Source organism: Myotis nattereri, assembly GCF_964212035.1.
Source record: "Myotis nattereri genome assembly, chromosome: 10".
NCBI classification, from domain to species: Eukaryota; Metazoa; Chordata; class Mammalia; order Chiroptera; family Vespertilionidae; genus Myotis; species Myotis nattereri.
Window position 1 is genome coordinate 74,465,192 of NC_138085.1, and position 25,241 is coordinate 74,490,432.

General features: G+C 37.6%; 1 protein-coding gene across 1 annotated transcript in view; it reads left to right on the forward strand.

Moving 5' to 3' along the window:
- Nucleotides 1-25,241, forward strand: part of ATAD2B (ATPase family AAA domain containing 2B) — a 118,055-nt gene that overhangs the window by 88,446 nt on the left and 4,368 nt on the right. Inside the window, exons 22-26 of the mRNA XM_081101490.1 lie at nucleotides 3,495-3,654; nucleotides 14,601-14,723; nucleotides 17,895-18,026; nucleotides 20,853-21,536; nucleotides 24,467-24,594. Of these exons, the coding sequence (XP_080957616.1) occupies nucleotides 3,495-3,654; nucleotides 14,601-14,723; nucleotides 17,895-18,026; nucleotides 20,853-21,536; nucleotides 24,467-24,594 (1,227 nt within the window). The remainder of the gene's footprint in view (nucleotides 1-3,494; nucleotides 3,655-14,600; nucleotides 14,724-17,894; nucleotides 18,027-20,852; nucleotides 21,537-24,466; nucleotides 24,595-25,241) is intronic.

Consider the following 25,241-nt stretch of genomic DNA (forward strand, 5'->3'; position numbering starts at 1 on the left):
AAAAAAAATTGACATCTTTTTTTGGAAGGAAAAAAAGCAAAGGCATGGATGAATAAATTACCCCTAGCCTGTAAAATTTTAATCCATGTGATAACTACCAATGTCATCAGCAAATATTTGGTGACTTTTGGATGAAATTAATGACCAAGTTGTATATGTCCTCTTAATTAGTATTGATCTTTGTGATCTTTTATTTTTCAATTTAAGAAGAGGATTAAAAGTTACTTCAGTGAAATGGCCGTACTAGACTATTTTTATTCCAGGATAAATTCTACAAGCATAATTGATATTAACCAAACAATACCAGTTAATATTGGCATTTCTCAAATTATGTATACTTTATTGAAAGAGGTAGCTAAGAAACCTGAAATGTGTCTTTCATGTTTTAGAAATGCCTGTGGACTAACATGCTACTTGAAGTTAAGCATATCCTGTGCAGCTAAAATTATTTTTCTCTCTAAGGATTTTTTCTGCTCCTGATGGAAAATTTCTCACTTTCTTTGTGCATTGTTTTGTGTCCTTGTGGGAGCATGGTTTGTGATGATGAGAAAAGAAATTTTCCATTTGGAATCTACTAGAATACTTAGATTAAAAATTTTTTTTGTTTTTATTTTTTTATCCTGGGATAATATAGTGCGTGGATGAACACAGTATGATCTTTACTGACCTTCTTCTTATAGTTCAGACTCCATGTTTGAACAGTTTGGGTGTTTTAATCTTTTTATATCTTTTAAAAATTTGAATTATGAAATGATTCAAAGTTTAATGTTGCATACTCATTATGAAATCTGATCGGATTCATTTGGAACTATTACCTCATCTATAACTGTGAAAATGAACTATGTCTGCCTCCCTCCACCCCTGGCAAGTCTGAAAATACCTATTCTTTTTTTTCCCCCCAAATAAAAGGACTATCTATAATTTTACTTATATACTAGAGGCCCGGTGCACAAAATTCGTGCACTCAGGGGGGGAGAGGGTCCCTCAGCCCGGCCTGCACCCTCTTGCAGTCCGGGAGCCCTTGGGGGATGTCCGACTGACGGCTTAGGCCTGCTCCCCTAAGCCATCAGTCGGATATCTTTAGCGCTGCCGCAGAGGCAGGAGAGGCTCCTGCCACCGCCGCTGCGCTCGCCAGCTGTGAGCCCTGCTTCTGGCTGAGTGGAGCTCCCCCTGTGGGAGCGCACTGACCACCAGGGGGCAGCTCCTGCCCTGAGTGTCTACCCCTTGGTGGTCAGTGCATGTCATAGCAACTGGTCGTTCTGCCATTTGGTCAATTTGCATATTAGCCTTTTATTATATAGGATTTATCTACAATACATAGTTTTATCCATTTGATCCTTTCAGCAGCCTCGCAAAGGTCCTTATGTTGCAAATTATGAAACTGTGGCACTTTGGCAAGTGATATAGGCAAGAATCAAAGTTTTTAAAAAATTTAAAGCCCACATTCTTTACATGACCTACAGCTACCGTTTTTATCTTTTCCTGATGAAATGATAGGACTTGCCAGACTTGCTTTTGTAATTAATGCATACCATTTTATATTTGTGGAGCACTTTTTTTTTCCTCCTAGTGTTTTCAGATAATCTTAAAACTATCAGTCCACTTTAAGATTGTTTTAAGTATTTTTTTTAATATATTTTATTGATTTTTTACAGAGAGGAAGGGAGAGAGATAGAGAGTTAGAAACATCGATGAGAGAGAAACATCGATCAGCTGCCTCCTGCACATCTCCTACTGGGGATATGCCCACAACCCAGGTACATGCCCTTGACCGGAATAGAACCTGGGACCTTTCAGTCCGCAGGCCGATGCTCTATCCACTGAGCCAAACCGGTTTTGGCAGTATTTTTATTTCAAATTGAATATGGGACTCTGACAATTTTTTTTTCCCTGACACTTAATTGATAAGGGATTGCCCCAAGTTAGCCTACCATGCTGGGAGTAAACAATTTTGTGTTTGCCAGGGAAAACTTTTTCTTGCTAATCAGAAGAGATTGTCAGATTTTAAATGCTATCTATGCTAGAATAAAGTTTATAAATGATGGTTTGGCAGTGAAAGGGGATAGAAAATGCTAGTTAGATGAAACTTTTATTTAAGGGCTATATTTTCTCTAGCTTTCTTTTATGTTCTTCTCAGTTTCATTCTACTTCTGGTTCTTTGCTTTTAAAGCTGAAAAAGTAGGGATCTTTTGGAAGAATAGAGAAGGGGAACCAGGATAGCCTTTAGATAACTTAAAAACATAAATTTCTATTCAAATAATGAATGTGAGATATCTAAAACTTTCAAAGCAAACTGAAGAGAACATAAGAGTTTAGAAAATGAATGTTGAATTTAAAATTAAGCATAGGAAAATAAAGGCATAGGTAGTAATATGAATTTGTATAGTGCTTTATGGTTTATAAACATTTCTGTCATGCACAAAAGGTATGCCAAGTGCCAGAGCCAGGAATCCAACTAATATCTTCTGAACCTATTGCTTATTCAGTATAGCTTTATTACCTCCCCTAGAAGGAGATTGACTGGCTTTTCACCTCATTGAGGGTGAAAAATAAATGAAAGTATGCACACATACCTACCTAAAATTTAAAAAATATTTATAAAATATGTGTATGTGCATATATACAGATATTTATGCATATATATGGGCATATAATACGTTTTTTTAAATCAAGGCATTAATGCCATCTGCAGTGGAGGAAACTTGCTTATAGTTTCTGAGAGCAGAAACCACTCTGTCCCAGAATGTGGTCCTGGACCAATTAGACATTTGCAAGACTGCTTTTGTAATAGACCTAATTACTTGATTTGAGATTTGCATTGGGGAAGGCAATATATTTGTAAGTTGATAGAGCTTTCTTATGGGTCAAGAGATATAAAATATAATTTATTGGGCACATAAATCAAAATGTGTTTTTTTGCTTATAGATTTATTTATATTTAGAGACAAGTTCAGCAAATCTTTTACTAATCATGAAAGCATTGCTTGTTTTTGTTATAATTAAGTCAAAGTGTTTGTAATGACTCCAAAGGAGCAGAAAACACTTTCCATGAAACGATTCACCCTTCAGAAAGAATTTTTTTTGTTTTGTTTAAAAAACAACACATTATTTCTTTTTATTTTCCTTTAAAAGTTTTTTTTTTTTTTTTTGAGGTAACACTTATTGATGCTTTATCAGTGCTTTTACCTGTACATTCTCTTCTCAGGAATGGCCAAAGGATTAAAAAAAAAAAAGCTGACACAATTGGTTTCATAGTTCAAGATGAGAACATTTCAGAGTTGATTTAGATATGGCTTGAAACTGAAGCTTTCATGGAAAGTATGACATAGTAACTTTAGAAACATAAAGTGCTCTATACTGTTATCCTTATCTAATTATTTCTTAGATATGTAGATTTAATTTTTAAATAACTATGTGGTTTTCTTTTGTGTTTTTATGAGTAGATATATGACATACCATAAGTAATTTTTATTAAAATACCCTGTTTGTTTTAGGTTTCAGATTATCTTGAAGTAATCAAGGAACCAATGGATTTATCAACAATAATAACTAAAATTGATAAGCATAATTACCTGACTTCGAAGGATTTCCTGAAAGATATTGACCTCATCTGTAGTAATGCTTTAGAATACAATCCAGATAAGGACCCAGGAGGTAAGGACACATTGGGCTGGGTTCACTTTGGTGATGGAGAAGGTAGTTTAAAGTTTAAATACTAATGTTTCAAACAGATTAATTTATTTTAATGACGTTATTGTATTTAGTTCTTCTTGGTGAGGAACTAATGTACTTAAATTATTAACTTACTAAATTAAATGTACTTAATTTAGAGGATTTTATTCTGTGTATTATGTTTAGGGTTTAGTTTCATCATTTACCTTTCACTTTCTATCCTTAGATTTCTATTTTGTTTAGGTAAAATGGAAAACTGATTGAGAATTTAATTAAAAATTTATTATTTAGTCAACATCACCAGTGCTGATAAACACTAGGAATTTTGAATTTGTGGGAACTCATTATAGGATATGTTTACGTATCAAAAGACCTCTTTTATGTAGGCATTACCTGTTCTACAGATTGTAGATATTTTTATGTGATTTTATTATTTTACTCCAGATCCCACCCTGTACTCAAGTCAGTAGTCATTCCCAACTCTTTCAGTGCCCTCCAGGGAAGACTGCAGGGAACATATCTGTAGTTATACAAGATGAATGTCAAAGGAAAATATATGTCATGGTGAACCTTGTAGATTTGTCCACTTGCGTTAGTGACTTAAGGAAGGAATTAAAGAAGAAAAACTTGGCAGTGTATTGGACACTTTTAAGAAGTGTGGATAATTTTGTGATTCAATATTTTAAGAACCTGGAAGGCAAGATGAATGGAGCAAGGCTAAAGCTGTGATAGGTTAAAGAAGCAGCAGTCATTCATATTATCCAGGATAGGATTTTTTTGGTTATTTTTGTGATTAGAACAATATTTATGCTTTTGTTCTAATCATGAAAAAGTGTGGTTAGGACAAAAGTAAGCATAAATTATGGTGTATCCAAACTATAAGGTACCAAGGACTACTGAAAACAATGGGCTGTATAAGTCTACCGAAGATTGTCTAACCTAAAACACAGGAAATCACCCACATGGATAGGAAGAACCAAGTCCACTTCCTGATCTAGAGTATAGCACTGTGTGCCTCTGTGTACATATAGGTTCTTCAGAGAACAGGGTTTATTTTATTTTTTTAAAATTTTCTTTTTGAGGGCTTAAGATATCATAATTTACACTGCCAAAATACTACTTGCTTTTTATAACCAATCAAAGAGTTAAGAGATGGTTTTAGAAAAAATTAAAATCTTTTTACCAAACCTGTAAAATTTCTCCATTAGAAATAAATAATATTATCAGTTTGTTGTATATATTTTATTATTAATCAAACAGAAATAAGCAAGTGTGGAATACGGGTATTATCTTGTGTGTGTTTAAGATATACATTATATATAAATCTGCAATCTAAAGTGTGGCCTCTTTGTTTAGACATCATTATGGGATGATCTTTAGGGGATGTTTTTATCTTGATCCATCGTGGTCACAGAGTAGCTTTTTCTGATATTGGTTAAATTTGTTTATGTTTCACTTGAATAGACCAAGGCCTAGCTGATAGTGCCAGGCCAGCTCCCAGCTAACAAGGGCCAATATTCTTTTTTTCATTCTAGTGAGAATTCTGTTTCTTCAACAGATGATATACATGTAAGATGCTTTCTATTTTTTTAAAATATATTTTATTGATTTTTTACAGAGAGGAAGGGAGAGGGATAGAGAGTTAGAAACATCGATGAGAGAGAAACATCGATCAGCAGCCTCCTGCACATCTCCTACTGGGGATGTGCCTACAACCAAGGTACATGCCCTTGACTAGAATCGAACCTGGGACCTTTTAGTCGGCAGGCTGATGCTATATCCACTGAGCCAAACCAGTTAGGGCAATGCTTTCTATTTTTAAAAAATTCATTTTTGTTTCAGTTATCTAAAGATATTTAGAGTACAGTTTTGCTCTATGTGTGTATTTAAGGGCAGTGGTTCTCAACTCAGGCCACATGTTAGAATGACCTGGATTTCTCATTTCCACATGAAATTGTGGTGTGTGTGTGTTTCTTTTGGAGGGGGTGGGGGGTGGCTAAATTTAGATCATAATAAATCACATATCCCGATTCCAAGAGGCAGAATAAAATTTTACATAGCTGCACTTGGTATCTAACAGTTCTTAAGCTTTCTATTATTTGTTTAGTTTCTTTTTTACTTTCTATTAAATATATCACATAAAAATTTATGAAGATAAAAACAATGAAGAAAATTAAAGTTACGTATAATTTCATTACCTAGTGTTCTGCCTCTCCCCTTCCCTGCCTCCCTCTTTTTTTCACACTCATTATATATGGAATGCATGCATGCATAATATTTTTACTAAAATGAAAATACAATTTTTATAAACTTAGTTATTCATATAATATTTGGTGAAAAATTTGTGAATTTTATATATTTTTACTGTATTAAATCATACAGACATGCTATAATAGCTTATGCCCTATTGTTGGATATACTAGATTTTTTTAGATTTTTCTTGTGATATAAGATTGATAGATATCTTTATATTATAATTTTGTACACATCCCTAATTATTTTCTTAGAATAAATTTCTTTAAGTGAAATTTTTGAATCAAAAAGATGTACCTTTTGTAGGTCATTTAATCTGGAATCTTAAATTTTTCTCATAATTTCCCACTTCTACCAGCAGTATCATGGCAACTATTAGCCAAAATATCAATTTTCTTCAGTGTAGATGGCATCTGCAGCAGCCACAGTTGGGTAGTGAAGAATGGGCTGATGTTAGCCTCACTTGATCCCCTTGCTGGGTCCTTGGTGAGGATACAACCTTCACAATTGCTGTATAGTTGCCTTGAGCAGTATGTGAGAGCACTGGAGTGCCTACACCCTTAGCCGGTCAGTTTTTGAAGACACAAAGGTTGCTGAAACTGTGTAGCAGGTGATGAGAGCTTGTGCTTTAGGCTTTAATCCCAGATCTATTGCCTAGTTCTTTAACCTGATCAAGTTAAACCCTGTAAATTTTTGTTCCTTATCTGCAAAATAGGGATAATTATAGTACTTTCCTCATTGAGGTGGTTGTAAGGATTATGTGAGAACATTTATTAGGTTAAACTTAATGAAGTCACCATTTTCATATGGTTCAACCTAAATATGTTAAGCCCTTAGCACAGTGCCTGGGATGTGGTAAGTGTTCCATAAAGGTTAGTTCATATTTTTATCCTCGTTATCATCATTGCTGTTTAAATTGGACTTTAATTTTTATAATTTGGTTTCTTAGTGGATACTGCATACTTGCATTAGAATGACCCTTTATACTTTATTCTCATTCCATTCCTTGAACCACATTTAAAATTCATTCTTATTTTGTAACAAAAATTTGGGACTGATAGTGAAAAATGAATTTGAGTGGGTAGAGAAAGCCAGTTAAGATCAATCCAGGTATTTCCCCCTGTGTAACTTAATTACAACCACATTGAAATAATATTGCTGTTAAGAAAGAAGCAGTGATTTCTGGTGCATAACAACCTTTTACTACAGAATGCAGTTGTATAATGAAAAAATATGTCTCTCTCAGAGTTGACATGGTACACTTGTAACTTTACTCCTTCACTGTTTTAGATGCAAAAATTCAAAAAGCATGATTTGGTTCTGTTCAGATTATTTCATATCTATAGTCATGAGGCCTTTTTTTTTTCTTCATAGCAATAGAACCACTTGTTATGTATTAGAAAAACAACCTCAGGGTCTGTTGTGTAGCAAGTGGAAATTACATGAATGTTGTATTACTTTTACAAGCTCCCATGAGTATTTGAAAGCTTACAGTGTTCTGTTTTGCCGAATAGTTAGCCATTTGGGAAAATAACTAGCATATACACAGAAGACAAAAGCCAACCTTTTAAAAGCTATCTATGTTACCTAAGTGTTCACCCAGACTCTCTCCCTTGAGCATGATGTGGACAGAGATGAAATATGTTAGCCAGAGAATTTTAATTTGTAGGTTCTAAGCGTGACCAGTATCAGATATTTGACCATAATTATTATCTTATAGATGTGATGTATGATGTTTAACTGTTTCTCATTCTCTGTCTTATGGCATCCCTTCTCTAGCCCTCAAGCACTTATCATTATTTATTTATTTTTTTAAATATATTTTATTGATTTTTTACAGAGAGGAAGGGAGAAGGATAGAGAGTTAGAAACATCGATGAGAGAGAAACATCGATTAGCTGCCTCCTGAACACCCCCTACTGGGGATGTGCCTGCAATCAAGGTACATGCCTTTGACCAGAATCGAACCTGGGACCCTTCAGTCTGCAGCCGACACTCTATCCACTGAGCCAAACTGGTTAGGGCTACACATATCATTATTTAGCTAATTTTGTTGGAACTTTAGCTTTAATCTTGTAGTCTTCTCAAAGTCTTCTATTTTGGACCAATTAGGAATAAAGTTCACAGATTTGCCCTCGCTTTTGAAGCCCTCTCTGAGAGGCTGTGCTTCAGCCAAACTCATTCATATTTTCTTTAGTATTTACTTGTTACTGAGCTGGATGCTTACAAAACAAAGATGAATATGATAGTCCTTGCCTTTTGATATAGAGATGTTCAGATCACTAAATACCTGCTGAATAATTACTATGTGACAGACATTACGCTATGTCATGGTATTAGGGCTTCCATAACAAAATATCACAGGTGGCTTAAACAATAGATATTTATTTTCTCATAGGTCTGGAGGCTTAACATCAAAATCAATGTGTCTGCAGTTTTGTTTTTCCTGAGACCCTCTCCTTCGCTTGCAGATGGCTATCTTCTTGCTGTGCCCTCACATGTTCTTTTCTTTGTGTACATGCACCCTTGGGTATCCAGATTTCCTCCTCTTATAAGGACACAAATCAGATTGTGCTAGGGCCCATTCATATGACCTTCTTTTACCTTAATTATCTCTATCTCTTAGAAGGCTCTATTCCAAATACAGTCACATTGTGAGGTACTGGGGTTTAGAGCTTCAACATATGACTTTTTTTGGGGGGGGGGTGGGGCTGGTTGGGGACACAGTTTAGCCCATAATCCCTGCTACCTAAAAACTCACTATTTTATAGTAATGACAAATATCTAACTACTGATAATTAAAATAGATTATTAAGATATATATAAAGATAGCCCCGAGGTGGCAGTTATACATTTTGTCTTGAGGTGGCAGCAAATGATTGTAATGCAGTTTCATAAGTCTATTAGAAATATGTACATAGTGTGAGTGGAGTACAGAGATGAAGACACTGCCTGGAGATGAATGGATTAGGAGAGGCATTCATCCTAGGCTGAGAGAAGAGATATATAAGTAGGGTACAAAGGTATAGAAGAGGTAATATAGCTGGAGAATGGAGTGCCTGTGGAGGAATGGTGGGAAATTCACCCATTTTCCTATCAGCTTGAAAACATAGCTACTTCTAAGTCTGTTCACTGTAGTTTCCTGTTAGTCGTAGCTAAAATTTGAAGCAACTTAAAATATTCAGCAGAAGAGCAATAGTTCTGAAAATTAAGGTACATCCTACTTTGGATTATTACACAACTATTTAAATTTGGTTTTCAAAGAATGAAGAAAAGAAAAACACAACAGAATATGTGAAAAAACAAGTTTGAAAACATTGGATATCAGGAAACAAAGTAAAGTGATTTCCAAAAGATGAGAAATTAACAAGTTGAGCACTATAGTTGCCTGGAAAGTTTCCAGCCTGTGTCACGGGAAGGAAGAACCTAGGCTGAACCTAGAATTCATCCTTAAGAAAATAGACAGAGCTGGGAATGTAGGAGGCCAAAGCAGGCAATGTTTTCAGGGCAAAGTACCAGAAATAAGCAAGCTTTATGGAGAGAGCACTCTGGAGATGTGCAGACACTCTTCTAGGCGTGAGTTAAACTGATCAGTGGGCACTTGAGGGAACCACCTGAGACCGAGAAAAAAAGGGGTGCTCTTTGAAGCTCACCAGGGCTGGCAATAATGCAGCAAATAATTAGAGCTAATGAGCCAACAAGGAGATCAAATATATAATAACAAAAGCGTAATATGTTAATTAGGCTGGACATCCTTCTGGATGACCTTCTGGATGAAGCCGGGGCTGTGAGGGAAGCCCGGGTTTTGGGTGCCAGAGGGAAGCTGGTGCCAGCAGCCGCGGGAAAGAAGGCCTACTCTTGCACGAATTTTGTGCATTGGGCCTCTAGTGAGGAATAAAAGAAATATACAATCCAAAAGAAGCAAAAAAGAAAGAAAAGAAAAGGAGAATAAATAACCAAGTTGATAATCACATAAATGACATTAAAAGTAAATGATCTAGGCCCATGGTCTGCAAACTGCAGCTCGCGAGCCACATGCGGCTCTTTGGCCCCTTGAGTGTGGTTCTTCCTAAGCCTTAGGAGTACCCTAATTAAGTTAATAACAATGTACCTACCTATATAGTTTAAGTTTAAAAAATTTGGCTCTCAAAAGAAATTTTAATCGTTGTACTGTTGATATTTGGCTCTGTTGACTATTGAGTTTGCCGACCACTGATCTAGGCACATCCAAGATGGTGGCAGAGTAGATGGATATTATACTCACCTTTTCCCAGGGCCAAACTGTAATAATTATAGTTAAAACATAGAATAATCAACCTGAATAACCAACTGAAGACTAGCTGAAGAGAAGTCTTATCAAGGATTTATAGAAGAAGCCACATTGAGACTGGTAGGAAGGGTGGAGATGTGAAAAGGACTGGTCCTGCTCCCATGGGCAGCAGCTGAGATACTGGAGGGCTAGCTCAGCTGCAAAAATTCCCCCTGGGGAATGTGGGGTCTCAACCCCAAGCTAGTTTCCCTAGCCCAGAGCACCAGAGCTAGGAAGAGGTGGCCAGGTAACATCTGGCTGTAAAAATCAGCTGGGATTCTGTCTGCCAGGAGGAGACAGCAATCTGCTAAAGACATAGGCACCCTCTTAAAAGACTCAAGCATAAAACTTCATATGCAGCCATCACCCCGGGCTTTGGCAGAGGAAGGGCAAAGTGGACTAGAGTCACATGAGGAGAGAGTGGGGTATATGGCTCTGGGAAGAGAGCAGAAGGGACAGCTGTCAGGACCCCTGTGCGTACTCCCTCTCCCACACCACAGGCACCAGCAAATTGGACAATCTGGACAAAATGGGTAAATTCCTAGAAACTTATAATTTTCCAAAACTGAATCAGGGAGAATTAGAAAATCTGAATATACACATTACAACCAGTGAAACTGAAGCAGTAATAAAACTCTCCTAAGCAACAAAAGTCCTGGACTAGATGGCTTCACAGTTCAGTTTTACCAAACTTTCGAAGAAGAACTAACACCTGTCCTTCTCAAAGTATTCCAAAAAATTCAAGAGGAGGGAATTTTCCTAAGCTCATTTTACAAGGCCAGCCTTATCCTAATTCTAAAACCAGATAAAGTCATTACAAAGAAAGAAAATTATAGGCCGATATCTCTGATGAACATAGATGCTAAAATCCTCAACAAAATATTAGTAAACCAGATCCAGTAGTATGTTAAAAAGATCATACACCATGATCAAGGGGAATTTATTCTGAGGATGCAAGATTGGTATAGTATTCGCAAATTAATAAACATGATACACCACATAAATAAAATGAAGGATAAAAGCACATGATCATATTAATAAATGCAGAGAAGCATTTGATAAAAGCCAGTACTCACTTATGATAAAAACTCTCAGCAAAGTGGGAATAGAAGGAACATTAACTCAGTGTAATAAAGGCCATTTATGGGACAAACCCACAGCCAACATCATACTCAGTGGGCAAAAACTACAGGCGTTTTCCTTAAGATCAGGAACAAGACAGGATGTCTGCTTTCACCACTCTTTTTTTTAAAAAAATATATTTTATTGATTTTTTTTTTACAGAGAGGAAGGGAGAGGGATAGAGAGTTAGAAATATGGATGAGAGAGTAACATCGATTCAGCTGCCTCCTGCATACTCCCAGGTACATGCCCTTGACCAGAATCGAACCTGAGACCCTTCAGTCCACAGGCCGATGCACTATCCACTGAGCCAAACCAGTTAAGGCTGCTTTCACCACTCTTATTCAACATAGTACTGGAAGTCCTGCCACAGCAATCAGACAAGAAGGAGAAATAAAAGGCATTCAAATTGGAAGGAAGAAGTAAAACTCATTATTTGTAGATGACATGATACTGTATATAGAAAACAGTATTGTCTGTGGCTGCTTTTATACTACAAGGGCAACTTCGAGTACTTGCCAGAGATCCTATGGCCTGTGAAGTCAAGATATTTACTCTGGCCCTATACAGAAAAACTTGCTGATGCCTGGCCTAGACATCCCAAATAAAGGCAGAGATGATCAGATTGGATGAAAAAGCAAAGACCTCACCATATGCTGCTTAGTGTGTCAGTGTAAGAGACTGACTGACACACCACCTGCTGCACCAATGAGGCTCCTTTACAAGAAACCCACTTTAAATATAAAGCTACAAAGAGATTAAAAGAGAAGTACGAAAAAGATATATTCTAATACCAAGGCAGAGGAAAGCTGGTATGGTCATATAAATACCAATATAGATTTCAGTCCAAAGAATATTACCTGGGATAAAGAGAATTATTTCATAATCATCCAGTAGACATAACAGGTGCAAACAATTGTGCCTCTGATAACAGAGCCTTAAAATTCATTAAGCAAAAACTGACAAAACTGCAAAGAGATATATAGAGAGATACAATTAAACACTGAGGTCTTCTGAAGATGTTCTTTTAAGTCATGTTACTTTCCTCCTCAGATATTTTCAATGACTTTTCATTGCTCTCTTAGGATAAAATCTAAAAGCCTTTAAATATGACCAGATTACTGTTTGCCTCTTGCTTATTGTGTTCTAAACACCCAGGGTATCTTTCATTTTCTTGAAATATCTGAGATGTTTTTACTCCAGAACTTTCTCACGTAGTATTTTCTGAACCTGCCACTGGTTATTCTCTGCTCTGTCAGTGGCTGCTTCAGTGTATGCTCGTCTCAGCTTAAATGCCACTGTCTCAGAGAGTCTCTTCCTGACCTGTCCAATCTCAGTTGGCACCCACACCAATACCCTGTAGGTTTTTATCCTAGCTGTTATGTAGTGGTTTTGGGGTGGTGGTAGGGAGGTGTTTATATGTGTGTCTGAGAGATTACTTGGTTAATGCCTCCTTTCTGTAGTAGTTGAAAAGCTCTTGGAAAGTGGAGAAATGTCTGCTTTGTTCACCACTGTGTAGCTGTCACAGACTCAGTTCCTGGTACTGTTGACAGTATTTATTGAATGAACGTTTAGAGAAATGTACTGGAAGGAAATACACCAGTGGTTGCCTTTTGAGAACTGCATGTTTGTTTTTGTAAGATTTCCATAATGAACTATGACTTTCTGATACGAAAATTATCCTATATAATAAAAGGGTAATATGCAAATCGACCGAACAGTGGAAGGACTGGTTGCTATGATGCGCCTGACCATCAGGGGGCAGGCGCTCAATGCAGGAGCTGCCCCCTGGTGGTCAGTGCACTGCCACAGGGGGAGTGCCGCTCAGCCACAAGCCCAGCTGATGACTGGCAAGCGCAGCAGCCCGCCTGCAGCAGCCTGCCTCTGCCACAGTGCTAAGGATGTCCAGCAGTCGAATATCCCCCGAGGGCTCTGAACATCCCCCGAGGGCTCCCGGTCTGCGAAAGGGCTCAGGCCAGGCTGAGGGCTTCCCCACCCCCCTGCATGAATGTCGTGTACCAAATGTCATGCACCAGGCCTCTGGTAAATAAAATATGTCTTTATCTTTATACTTTTTGTTTTTACTAGAGATGAAAATGCTGATGTTATTTTGAGATTTTGGGTTCTAGTTTTTGATACTGTTACAAAATAAGTGTCTTTGCTATATCTACTTGGCTTTTAATATCTCAGAGCTACAAGCTCTAGGTGGCACTGTTTACATTGTATTGCTTATGAATGAGGATTTCTGGATTAGTGTATAACTGAGAACCTTCTTTTAGTACCAGTTTTAGGTATAGCCTACCTACAAGGGAGTATTTCTCCCCTGGATCTTCCTACAATTTATACCATCTTACATTCTTTTGCTTAGAGTATCTTGCTGTATTTGCCTGTTTCTGTCACAGTTTTTAAAGGTCACCCTTACTTAGGGCCATTATATTCTTCAGCACAGTTTTGACCAGTTTTCACTTATGAAGAAAATTATGTAAGAATATCTGAATTCTCAGTATCCATCTACAGGAAGGGTGGGAAATGATTTTTCTGTCAAGGGCCATTTGGATATTTACAACATCATTTTCGGGCCATACAAAATTATCAATTTAACTCACTCCTAATGCCTTGGCAGGGCTAGACCAAGTGATTTTGCAGGCCTCATATGGCCTGCAGGCCGGACGTTTCCCACTCCTGATATGGGAACTCTGGTGCTGGGCATATGGTGAATACCCTAAAACAGTGGTCAGCAAACTCATTAGTCAACAGAGCCAAATATCAATAGTACAACGATTGAAATTTCTTTTGAGAGCCATATTTTTTAAACTTAAACTATATAGGTAGGTACATTGTTATTAACTTAATTAGGGTCCTCCTAAGGCTTAGGAAGAGCCACACTCAAGGGGCCAAAGAGCCGCAGTTTGCCGACCATGGCCTAAATCTTTTAAACATTTTTATTGAAAATCATACATTTTAAAATCAAATATGTAAAATAAAGCCTTATATCTTTGAGGTAATGACTTATTAAATATACTTAGTACTTTGAAATTCTTAAAGTGTAGTTTTCAGAGAATTATCAACTTGATTGAGTAGCTTATTATGTTTATATTTTACTCATCATTTAAATAAACTTCTCACCTAGAAATGCTTTTTACACTGTTATTTAAATGTTCGTATTCCTTCTCTTTTTAAAGTGCCCTTATTTAATGTTATTTCATTTGTACATATAATAAATGTATACCAACTTTTTTAACAGATAAAATAATTAGACATAGGGCTTGTACCCTGAAGGACACTGCGCATGCCATCATTGCAGCTGAACTGGATCCAGAATTTAATAAACTCTGTGAAGAAATTAAGGAAGCAAGAATAAAAAGAGGTAAGCTATAGAAATGAACTTGCTGCTAAAGACGAGTCCTTGAATATCATTGAATGTTGTTTCTTTAGGGTTCCTGATATTGTGAAAAAAATGTATTTTGAGGCACAGTTTTTACTTAATTTCTGATACTGATATGTGTCATGAAAATTCTCAGATATTTAAAAACTTTACTTCCCGTGAAAGTTTTAGTGCAACAGCGCAAATTGCTGAAATAAAGTGCTTCGTACTGAAATTTCTTTTGCAAGAATTTATCTTTGTTAATTATTGATTTCTGTTCTTAATGGTTTTCATACCTGAAGAGGGTTTATTTTTCATGAGTTTATACCCAATACTGGTACTTTTTGTCCTATTGAAGTTTATGGACAATTTTGTTAATATAAATAAGAATTAGTGAATGTGGTTTGTTAATTCACTAAAAAATCCTGTCTTTGAGGAACTCACACTTTAGTAGGAGAAAGAGTGAAATCTAAAACAAATCAAGTGCAGTGTGGTGTATGCACTTGTTGAAGTGTGTTGATAGCACAGGACCGAGACCTCCTGGTACGGGACCAGGCATTTTTTAAAAAGTATATTTTATTGATTTTTTACAGAGAGGAAGGGAGAGGGATAGAAAGTTAGAAATATCGATGAGAGAGAAACATCGATTAGCCGCCTCCCGCACACCCCCCCACTGGGGGTGTGCTCACAACCAAGGTACTTGCCCTTGACCGGAATCGAACCTGGGACCTTTCAGTCCTCAGGCCGACACTCCATCCACTGAGCCAAACCAGTTAGGGCGGGGGACCAGGCATTTTGATCAGAGTTTGGGGAAGGAAAGAGGAGTGTTGTCTCTAGTGGAGTAGGGAAAGGTGGTGGTGACAGAAGAGAAGGAGGTATTTTAAGCACAGCAAACAGTAGCTTGTATAAAGGCACAGAGATGTGAAATCACGTGGTATATTAGAAGAACTGCAAACTGTTTGGTACTGCTGAAGATGTACAGAGTTGTGAGATTTAGAGCTCAAGAGGTGGGCTGGGTCCAGGGCACTGAAATAATGAAGAAGCTTTTCTTCTACTTCCTCAGAGGCCTTTCCTGGCCACTTAATCTCATTAGGCCCTGGTCATCATTAGCACTTGGCATTTTGCTGTTGTTGTCTCTCCCTTCCTTATTTAGTGCTGGGAATGTCGTGCTTATAGCTCTACTGCAGTCCCCAGAGCTATGTCTGATATGCAACAGGTTTATAAATACATGAATGAATCGATGCCATGCTGAGGAGCTTGGACTTTATCCTACAGACCAGTGTTTTTCAAAATGGTGTATCTATTACCCACATTGGCTTGGTCCTAGTAAATTAAATTCTCAGAGAGTAGTAAGGTTGAGAGCTCAGCACTTGAACAACTATTCAAGAGATTTCTTTATACACTAAAGTTTGAGAACCATTGCCATAGTCAGTAGGAGTCATTGAAGTATTTTAAGCACCAGAATGATTGGTAAATTGCTTTGGCAGCAGGAAATAGCAAGGGCTCAGTGTGGAGGGTAGGGAGATGAGAGACCAGTTAAGAAACTGTTGGAGCCAGTTTAGAAAACAGTTTGGCAGATCTAAAAAGTTAAACATAACATTTACCATATGACCCAGTGATTCTACTCCTAGGAATCTACTCCAGAGCAATGAAAACATATGTCCACATAAAGACTTACACACGAATGTTCATAGCAGCATTAATCACAGAAACTAAAATCTGGAAACAACCCAAATGTCTGTCAGCTGGTAATGGGTAAGCAAAATAGGGTGTGTCATATAATGGCATACTGCTCGGCCATAAAAAGGAACAAAGTACTGGTACATGCTACAACGTAGGTGAACTACAGAAACATTTGTTAAGTGAAACAGTCCAGTCAGAAAAGACCACATATTGTATGATTCCATTTATATGAAATATTCACAAAAAGGCAAGCCATTGAGACAAAAAGTGGATTAGTGGTTGTCTGGGATAGTTAGCTAAAATTGGTTTGCCGTGGTGATTGCACAGTGCTGTAGATTTACTAAAAATCATTTAACTGTATGCTTAAAATGAGTGATTTTTATGTTATGTAAATTGAACTTTAAAATTGTTGTGGGTAACAGCTTTTGGAGTAGTTCAGAGTTTTAATTAGTGAAATGGGGATGAGGAGAGAATTAATTTGAGAGATGTGACTGGAAGGAAGGAAGGGCAGGAAGAGTCAAAATTGGCCATGTTAGTGGTTTAATGACTTAGTAGATGCTAATACTGCCAATATAGATAGGGAATATATAAGAAGGAACAGGTGTTTTTGTTGGGAAAGATATTTGACATGACTTTAGAATATCCAGTTGGAGATATCAAATAGGTAGTTGGATATATGGATTAGAAAAGGTCAAGAGATGTTTGGGCTAAAGATGTGGATTTGGGAATCTTCTATATATATATATATAAAAGGCTAATGTGGAAGTTCAACTGGAAGACTGGGAGTTCAGTCGCTTGCTATGATGTATGCTGACCACTAGGGGATGGCATGGAATGAAGGAAGGCCCCAGCCAGCAGCCAGGGAAGGGAGGCCCCAGGGACCCTACCTGTGCACTAATTTCGTGCACTGGGCCTCTAGTTATTATATAATGGTAGTAGAAGCTGAAGGCATGAAGGATACTTTGTGGTGGAAGGTGTTGATTAGAGTGAGAAGAAAAAGGATTCCAGAGACAACCCTGGCAAACATCAACATTTAAGGATCACATAGAACAAAGAAATCTAGTGAAAAATTGAGATGGAATGGTTACTCTTATGAAGATCACTGCAGTGTGATGTGATAGGCAGCTAATGTCAGACGGTAACAGTTCATGTGAATGGGATTTACTGGCCCCAAAACACACATTCTAAGATTGCAAAAATCATAACTTTTAAACATTATATAATCTTATTTCTCTACAGTCATAAAAATGTGAAATGTGTCCCTTCTTAAGTGTAAGAATCGCCTGCCAAGTTGTTTTATTTTTATTATTTTATATCTAGTTTCCTTCCCATCTTAAAACAAAAGATAGTATTTTCATCCAAATTAGAAACTGTCCAAGTATAATTAATGACTTTAAAACTTGGTTCTGTATTTCAGATGATTTTTTTAAAACCTGTTGGTTTATGTAGCTAGGAATATTCAAATAGGTGTTGCTTATCTTCTGCTTGCAGGCTTATCGGTAACAGCAGAACAAATAAATCCTCATGGTACTGGAGCTCGGAAGACAGAAACTAGAGTTGAAGAGGCATTTCGGCACAGACAAAGAAATCCAATGGATGCCTGGCACAACTCTGCAAATAAATGTGCGTGTATTTGAGATCATGTTATCCAGTAGTGGGAACAACTGAGAAGGATGCAGATTGCTTAGGCACTGGGTACACAAAGCAAAGCACTGCTGTTTTCCCACAGCTCTTTTAATCGTCTCTCTTTTCAGAGGTGAAGAGCTTGTGGGGTAAGAGGCTGAATCAGAAGTATATTTCTTTAGCCTTATTTGCTTTTTGCTATCCCCATTCAGTACTTGCTGTTGTAATTGAACTAGGTTTGAATATTTTTAGTTCGAAACTTTGGTATTTGGATAGAGATGTAGAGCCAATAGATTTTTTATCCACTCATCTGCAACTCCAGCCCTTTGCTGTATGCTATGCAGGATGTTGTCTTTATGGTTGAAAATGGAAACTGGCTGAAGAGAGTGGCTGATTTGACAGCAGGAAGTTGAGAGAATATTTTGTGCTCAGTTTGAAAAATTGGTACAACCTTCTTTATCTAGTTTTGTTCATGATATATTTTTAGAGAGTGAATACTCAGTGTTTAGGTTTTCATTTTTTCTTATTCATGCTGATCTAAAACAATTTCTAAATGGTATGTTAATTAACATAGCATCTTTCTAATACAGTCCTAATGTTTTACTGAAGATAGCCATCCTTGGACAACCTATGCTGTTCTTCTGGTGTAAAGGTGTAATACTGCTCCAGCTGTCAGTAAGCTGGTCATAATATGTTCTTTCACAAGTGGCATTGCATTGGAATGAATGGGCCATACCTATCTTTTAGCTTGTCCTCTTTGAGATAAGGCATTCATATATGAGAAAATTTGAAGGACTTAGTGGTGCATTTAGTTCCATGAAACTGATTAAAGTTATTTGGCCTAGTTGTACCTGGATTATGTGACACAACACTCTTAATTTAAAACTTAAAATCCTTTACATTCTCTGCACCTAATACAAATACTTATTAACTAAAACAGTTTTAAGTTCCTTTGAATATTAAAATGTTACTTTCAGCTAGTGGTCGCCAACCTTTCAGACCTCATGGACCACCAGTGGTCCGCAGACCACCGGTTGGTGACAGCTGCTTTAAGCTGCAATTGAGTTTTGTTTTTTCTCACCAGTAGATGGCATATGTGACTCACCATTTGTCTGTTTTACATTAACTTACTTGAGTCATAAATCTAAATGTCTAAGGCAGAGTTGCTTTCCTAAGGTCTTAGTTTTGGAAACAAGCTCAGAGATGCTATAAAAATTGACTCTAAAGATTGTGCCTCTAAATGGGCTTTTCACACAAAGCATCCCTGAAAAAGGAAATAGTATAAATGTTTACTCCTACCACATACCAGGGGCAATGGAGATTAGCAGTGACTAAAACAAAAATCCCTACTCTGGTAGAGCTTATATTTCTTATTTTACTAAAGCCATGCTAACTGTTAGAAGTAATTATATAAGGAGGGGGAAATTTTCTCTAGTTTGACCTCCCCCCAAATGAGAACATTTTCTCTGTTCTTAGCTGAGATGAAAGTGCCAGCAGTAAATTTCCTTCAACAGGGCTCCTGGCCTTTGCTTAGTGTACCTCATACATATCAAGTAACTGGGCTGGCTCTTGAATGAGCAGAGGTCAGCCTCCTCCTCTGGAGTTTCATAGCTTAATGAGGAAAGAAGAGGGGAAACATTAGTATAGTTGGTTACATGGTTGGAGAATAAGCGAGGCCACAATGTCAGGAGTAACTTGTTATGTAATAAAGACCTAACAGTTTGGAGCAGAGGTGGGGAACCTTTCAGAGCCTTGGGGAAAGAAATGAATTATTTTTACCCTGATGGCTTTCAACCAACCAATATTTAGAATTTGGTGTTAGATACCAGAAACGATAGGTATGGTGTTTAGTTTAACTAGTTTATAATTAATAACGTTTATATTTAATTTTTTAATGCATCTGTCCCAAATTGCAAAATAAGAGTTAACTTTTTGCTTATTTAAGGGACAGTGGGCTAAGCTTGCTTACATGAGAAATGAAAGATTCCTGGGTCCCTCATTACCTGGAAGTGCCAGCTGTCTACTCAGAAAGCACGTGACAGTTTCTAGCGTCTAAGCTTAGTCCCTACAACGTTGGTAGGTCTTTCAGCTGTGTGAAACATAACTGGCCAAACGTTTATTTTCAATGTTTTGTTAGTGTCACTGTTGCCACCTTGATAGCAGAGGGCTTAACTTTTCTACATATTTTCAGAAATAACTTGGCAAGAAATTGGTGTTGCTAGGAGAGCCATTTGTGGTAGAGGAGGCTAATAGTTAGCAAACTGGATTGACCATATAACCTTCCTGGGGCTTCTCTCCATGACCATACTAACTGTGGTTTTTCTGTCTTCTGAAGTAGAGGCAGTGGAGAGGTTTTTTGGAGATACCTATAACTATTCTGCCTCGACATACTGGATCATGCTTTGTTTCTTTTCATGGCAAAGCAAGCGCCTTCCTGGTAGAAATCTAGGACTGGTGCCCCAAATCTTCCAGGCAGACTGGGAGTGTGGTCTGTTCCTAAATGTGTATATTATGTTCTGGGCTCCTGGATGCTAGGAATTAGGAACAGCTATTAATTGGAGTCTAGGGTAATAGAAAAAAAATTAATGCTGGGTAGTAAATAGGAAATAAATTTAACAGATTTTTATTCCCCAGAGTTCATCCCTGACCTCATATCCATTCCACTTGTAGTTCTGAGGATTAGTCAGCGAGGGTGTCAAGTAGTTTTTGCTTGTGTGTCACACTGGTATGGGTTTACTTTCTTTTGGGTCTTAGTTAATATACATTTGTAAAACAAGTATTGCATTCCAAGTTCTACGTATATTTTTTTCCTTCCTTGTAAAATAGTTCGAGTTCGGAGAAAATCGAGGCGGCGATCACAGTGGGGTAAAGGAATTATTAAGAAAAGGAAAGTCAATAATTTAAAAAAAGATGAAGAGGACACCAAATTTGCAGACTATGAGAATCATACAGAGGGCAGGAAATTGCTAGAGAACGGAGAATTTGAGGTAAGCACTGACTGCCATGAAGAAAATGGAGAGGAGACTGGAGACTTGTCTATGACTAATGATGAATCATCATGTGATGTCATGGACATGGACCAGGGGCAGAGGCTTAACAGTGGAGCGAGCACAAAGGAGAACTTTGCATCTACCGAAGAGGAAAGTTCCAATGAGTCTCTCCTCGTCCACAGCAGCAGTTCTCTGAATCCAGGACAGACTTCTGGGAAAGAGCCTTTCCTTAAAGGAAATTGCCTCAATGGCGAGGCCTCCACTGACAGTTTTGAAGGAGTCCCAGCTCTGGAGTGTCAGAATGGCAAAGCAGAAGTCGTTCCTTTCTGCAGTAATGGGGATAAATGTAGCTCTGAACAGAAGATTCTTCTGGAGGACCAGTCCAGAGAGAAACCAGAAGCTTCTAATGAAAATCGTGGAGATGATCCTGAGAAACTAGAAGCACTGGAATGTAGCAATAATGAGAAGTTAGAACCTGGCCCCGATGTGGAGGTTAAAGACGCAGAACTGGATAAAGAAGGTAGAGATAATATTTTAATGAATCTTCTGAAGTTTTAAACTCCAGAGTTAATTAATTGCATATTTTGTTTAGCCCTCAGTAACAATGGTTGCCCATTAACTATACCCCTTTGAGAATTTATTAGTTTTCTAGTTTCTAGTTTCCCTACAAAAGTGTGCATATACATACTACATTTTGGTGAACATTTCAAAAGTTGTATGATCCAGAATGCTTTGCTTTCCTGGCCGCCTTCACTCTGGCTCCCACTTGATGATCATCCCCATCCTAATGGATTTGTGACTAAAAGTTGAATACATCCACAGGGTTAAGAAGATGGAGTTCTAACAGAAGAATTACTGGGGTGGGGTGGGGCGGTTTGAGATGACTTAGATACTAAGCAGTGAGGTATATTCAAGTCATGAGACATTAAATTACCACTGCTGTTCATTATAATCATGGGACTGAGCTGGGTACTTACACTCTCCAACCCTGTTTTTTCACTTGAGAATGGTGTCACTGCAGCGACCACATATGTCATGTATATTAATTGCCTCTCCTGGTAGCTGGCATATTCTGAGGAGTATGCATTCCAAGCAGTCACGGGTAGTTGAATCTGAGGGATGTTTAGCCTAAGAGGCTCCATTGCTTTGTAGGGTCAGTGGTAGAGGAAGGCAACAGAACCCTCGCTGTCAGATTTGCCTTGTTCTTTCAGTGAGAGCGCTCTGCCAGCTCCTGACCTCCTATGGCTGTGTGACTCTTTTCAGAAGAAGCAGAAAGGGGGAGTTGAGGATCTCTAGCCCTACTTTGTTTGTCATTATTCTTTAGCCCATCGTGGGATGGGGTGAGTTAGAGATATAAACAATCCCATATACATTTTCTTCTTATATGAGGCTATTTTGAAATTTTGTCTAAAAATTGTGCTCAGTTGTGTGGAATATACACTTTACCCTGGGATTTGTATTAGGTGGGAAAAGGTTTTTGCTGACAGTTTTTTGAGCCCTCTAGCAGAATCAGGAAGTAGGAAGATATTACTCAAAGTCTTAGAATTCTTTTAATGGATAAAGAGAGATGTACTGTTCTTAAATAATTTTTTTTCTATATTTAATAATAGAAAATAGGTTTTTTTTAAATATATTTTTTATTGATTTTTCACAGAGAGGAAAGGAGAGGGGTAGAGAGTTAGAAACATCGATGAGAGAGAAACATCGATCAGCTGCCTCCTGCACACTCCCTACTGGGGATGTGCCCGCAACCAAGGTACATGCCCTTGACCGGAATCGAACCTGGGACCCTTCAGTCCGCAGGCCAACGCTCTATCCAGTGAGCCAAACCAGTTAGGGCAATAGAAAATAGTTTTAAGAGCTATATTTATTCTAGGCTGTCATATAGACAGAACTTAAAAAATGTGTTAAGCTAAGGATAAGTAATGAATGGGACAGAGTAGAAAAAAGGGAGAGATCTACATGATCCAGCAGAATGGGTTTGAGGGAAGAGTCCTTTTTAATGCTACTTTGCTGTGAGATTTTAGTAAGCTTGCAGAAAATATTTAAAAGGTTCAACTGGTGATCTAAAAGTGTTAAAGATATTTGTTGTGTCAAGCTTTACCTGACGTTCTCATTTGTAACTGTTGGGGCAGTGTTACCAAACAGTGGTTCCTAATCGAAGTTCTCAGGCCTCTAGAAGGCAATGGATATAATAATGAGTATCAATATGGTCTTAACGAAACTCCTAGTAAGTGTTAATTGAACTGTAGGTCAAGTCTTTCATTCTAAAGGCTGTCTGAAATACAAAATGTCTCTGACGTATTATGGAATATGCTTTTGAAGGCAACATTTTGATTCATTACTTACCTATATAGCAGGCATTGATGAGAAGGATTTGTTTAAAGACTCGGGGATAAGGAGGGAAAAGGAAAGTTCTCCTTAGTCACATTGACATGGACCAGGTCCTGTATAAAATTCTGAAATAGTCTAAGTTTGTCTTGTGTTCCTTCCCCTTGGCCTTAGAGTATTCCTACTTAGGGGAGCACAGGGCTCAGTGGTTACCCACCTCTGCTCCTACTCCCGTAAGTGCCTGGTGCTGCCAAATTACGCTCAGCCACCTCAAACCCCCCCCCCCCCCCCCGGTACATTTTATCTCAGCAAGATTTTGGGAGGAAAGTATCAGTGGTTCTCAACCTTCCTCATGCTGCAACCCTTTAATACGGTTCCTCATGTTGTGGTGACCCCCAACCATAACATTATTTTCGTTGCTACTTCATAACTATAATTTTGCTACTGTTATGAATCGTAATGTAAATATCTGATATGCAGGATGTATTTTCATTGTCCGTGACCCACAGGTTGAGAACCACTGATAGGTTATACTAATTCACTCTAAGCTAGGAAAGATAACTAGCCCTGTCACACCTTTAATGGATCTAGATTTTTAAGAAATAAATGTTATAACCCAGGTCAATTTAGAATAGAATTCTAGGCAGTGTAATAGAGAAAAATAAGAAATTTGAGGCAATGTTCAGGAAAATGTTTTACATTAGGAGGCAGATAGGTAGACAGGTTGGCCTCATTTTGTTAGTGTCTGATTTTGTAGGTAGCTTCTCCTCTTCCAGTTCTGAAAGCTCCACATTTTAAAATGATTGCTGTCACAAAGAGAGTGAAAGCTGTTTATTATTAGTGATTAGAGGTAAAGATCGCTTTTATCTTCCTTTTTGTGAATATATTTATTAGATGATTTTCTAGTATGACTTGGCTTTCATAGTTGAGTTTTAGTTCTCCTTAATTTGGGTTACTTATCCTTACCAAAAAAAATCATTTATTGCTGACACTGTTATTCCAAAATGAATACATTCTTATTCCAAAAAGGATTTATGGTGGTTAAATGAATTTATAGTTGACTAAGCCTGATTCTTCTTAACTTTTACTTGCTGCAGTGCATTTTTTTCTCAATTGTAGGTGCTTCTAAAGTAAAGAAATATCGTAAATTAATTTTAGAGCAGGCAAAAGCAACAACCCTGGAGCTGGTTCCAGAAGAACCATCCGAGCCTGTGCCACCTCTTATAGTTGATCATGAGAGATTGAAGGTAAGTTTAGCTATTCCCAGTCAGTTTTAAATGAATGGAAGGAGATTTGAATATGTTTTGTAGGCTACTGAATAAAACTAGTTTTGATCATTTTTTTCTCTCTTTATTGATTATGGTATTACATATGTGTCCTTTTCCCTCATCCCCCTCCCCCCCCCCCGCCCCCCTCACTCATGCCCTCATCCCCCTGGTGCCTTTGTCCATTTTTTGATCATTTTTTGCTTTAACTAGGAATATATGTGTTTTAGGGCTTCTAGTAAAAAAGAGTCATGGCCATTGGCTGGGTTGCTCAGTTGGTTGGATCATCGTCCTATACACCAAAAGGTTATGGGTTTGATTTCCAGTTGGGCACATACAGGAGGCAATTGATTGATGTTTTTCTCACATCAATGTTTCCCCTCCCTCCCTCCTTCCTTCCCGTCTTCTCTCTCTAAGAGTCAGTAAAAAACATACACATATCCTTGGATGCGAATTAAAAAGAAAAGAGTTATGTATGCTTTGTGGGATTTATAAAAATGAGAATTATCTTGCTTATAAACTAAGCCCTAGAATTTTCTAAACTCAGTTCAGTGTTACACCTGTAAGTGTCTATTACCTAGCATTGAATATATAACTGTTTCAGTTTGAATAGTGAAATCAAACTTTAT